At 36.3% G+C, this 1,605-nt stretch overlaps 1 protein-coding gene across 1 annotated transcript; it reads left to right on the forward strand.

Annotated features, from left to right (window-relative positions):
* The first annotated feature begins 577 nt into the window (after positions 1 to 577).
* LOC140884895 (CASP-like protein 1F1) lies at positions 578 to 1,605 on the forward strand. The gene is made up of 3 exons (XM_073291779.1): positions 578 to 840; positions 926 to 1,049; positions 1,150 to 1,605. Exons 1-3 carry the CDS (start codon positions 656 to 658, stop codon positions 1,369 to 1,371), a joined length of 531 nt encoding a protein of 176 aa, XP_073147880.1. The 5' UTR covers positions 578 to 655; the 3' UTR covers positions 1,372 to 1,605.

Raw genomic sequence — 1,605 nt, forward strand, 5'->3', positions numbered from 1 at the left:
ATTGTAAATAGTGGATAGGAAATTCGGAGGATGGAGGTTGTTGTTGGAAGTAGTGAGAAGTGGGAAGGAAGTTGAGAGAGAGAGAGTGATGAGGGTATAAAAGAAATAAATTGGTGAAAATTCACCATGACACCAAAATCAGTTGGTATAAGGTGCTTAGACTTAATAATATAGTAAGAAATATTAACAAGAATTCCCTTTATATATCAAAATATTTATTATTTTTAATTTTAAATATGAGTAAGATGGACCTGTCTTATTGACATTGATATCATATTCAAATATTATTCGACATTGAATGTTTCTATTTTATTATTAATTTTTTTTTGGGGGGGATAAAACCATAATTCGAAATTGGAATCCGACGCGACAAATGCTCCTCACCAAACAGAAGTAAATCCAATTGAAAAAAAAAAAAATGGAAGATGAAGTCAAGCGAATCCAACGTTATATGGGAAGTGTTCTAAAGGAAGAAGAGTAAATCTCTGCATTAATCTCTCTAACATCTCGCTGGTCTCTGCCACTTCACCAATTCCTATACCACCTATTTTTGAACAATTCTCTTCCATCTTCCCCATATAAATTCATTCCACCATTTTCAATTAATTAATCTCGCTCCCATCGCCCATTTCCCAGATTCAAGAATTAATTAATAATGGCAGGATCCGTCAGCCCACCTCTGAAAACCCACAAAATCTTCTTTCTGATGCAGATTTTCCTCAGAATTCTCTCTTTTGCGGCTTCATTGGCTGCTGCATGGATGATGCTCACCAACAAGCAAACTGCTGTGGTCTACGGCATCTTGGTCTCTGCCAGTTACAGCTACTCTTCCGCTTTCAAGTCAGTTAATCAATCTCTCTTCTTTAAATTTTTTTTTTATTTTTTGCTATTTTAATTTGATTTCATTTTGATTAATTGATTTCAGGTTCTTTGCGTACGCGAATATCATAGCCTGCGGCTTCTCCGTGCTGTCTCTCTTTCTGGCTTGCATCTTCGGTTACAAGGCCATAAATCCCAAGAGTTACTTCGTCATGTTCATTCACGATCTGGTGAATTATATATTATATTATATATATATATTATTACTCATTATATAATATATTTTGCCAATATTAACTAAAAAAATAAAATAATTAAAAAAAATGACAGATGATCAGTGTTTTATTGATGGCCGGGTGCGCGGCGGCTACGGCGGTGGGGTTCGTGGGGAAATACGGCGTGAACGAGGCGGGTTGGTTGCCCTTGTGCGATCACTTCCCACCCTTCTGCAACAGATGCACCATGGCTACCGGTCTTTCTTATGTCAGCTTCCTTTTGTACATACTTCTCACCATTATTTCCGCCAACAAATCGCGCCAGATACAAGTTTAATTCATCCAACAACAAATTTAAGACGATGAAATAAATCTGGGAATGGGCTTTTTTCTTTTTCTTTTTTTTTTTACTTTTTTTTTTTTTAATGTCGTGAAAGTGGAAGTAGTTCCAGTTCTAGTGTTATGCGTGGTTGTGTTGTTTGTGCACACGAGGTGGTGTAACACAGCTTTGATGGTTTTACTATACCATATGTAGACGACTATACATATGACGTGCTTGTATGTATACGTT

This window comes from Henckelia pumila, chromosome 2, assembly GCF_033568475.1.
Source record: "Henckelia pumila isolate YLH828 chromosome 2, ASM3356847v2, whole genome shotgun sequence".
NCBI lineage: Eukaryota > Viridiplantae > Streptophyta > Magnoliopsida > Lamiales > Gesneriaceae > Henckelia > Henckelia pumila.

What these genes read in the sequence shown, in the direction of transcription:
- LOC140884895 (XM_073291779.1), top strand. Translation starts at nt 656, where the DNA reads ATGGCAGGATCCGTCAGCCCACCTCTGAAAACCCACAAAATCTTCTTT. An exon ending in AGCTACTCTTCCGCTTTCAA is followed by an intron (nt 841 to 925) that starts GTCAGTTAATCA and finishes AATTGATTTCAG; the next exon opens with GTTCTTTGCGTACGCGAATA. An exon ending in TCATGTTCATTCACGATCTG is followed by an intron (nt 1,050 to 1,149) that starts GTGAATTATATA and finishes AAAAAATGACAG; the next exon opens with ATGATCAGTGTTTTATTGAT.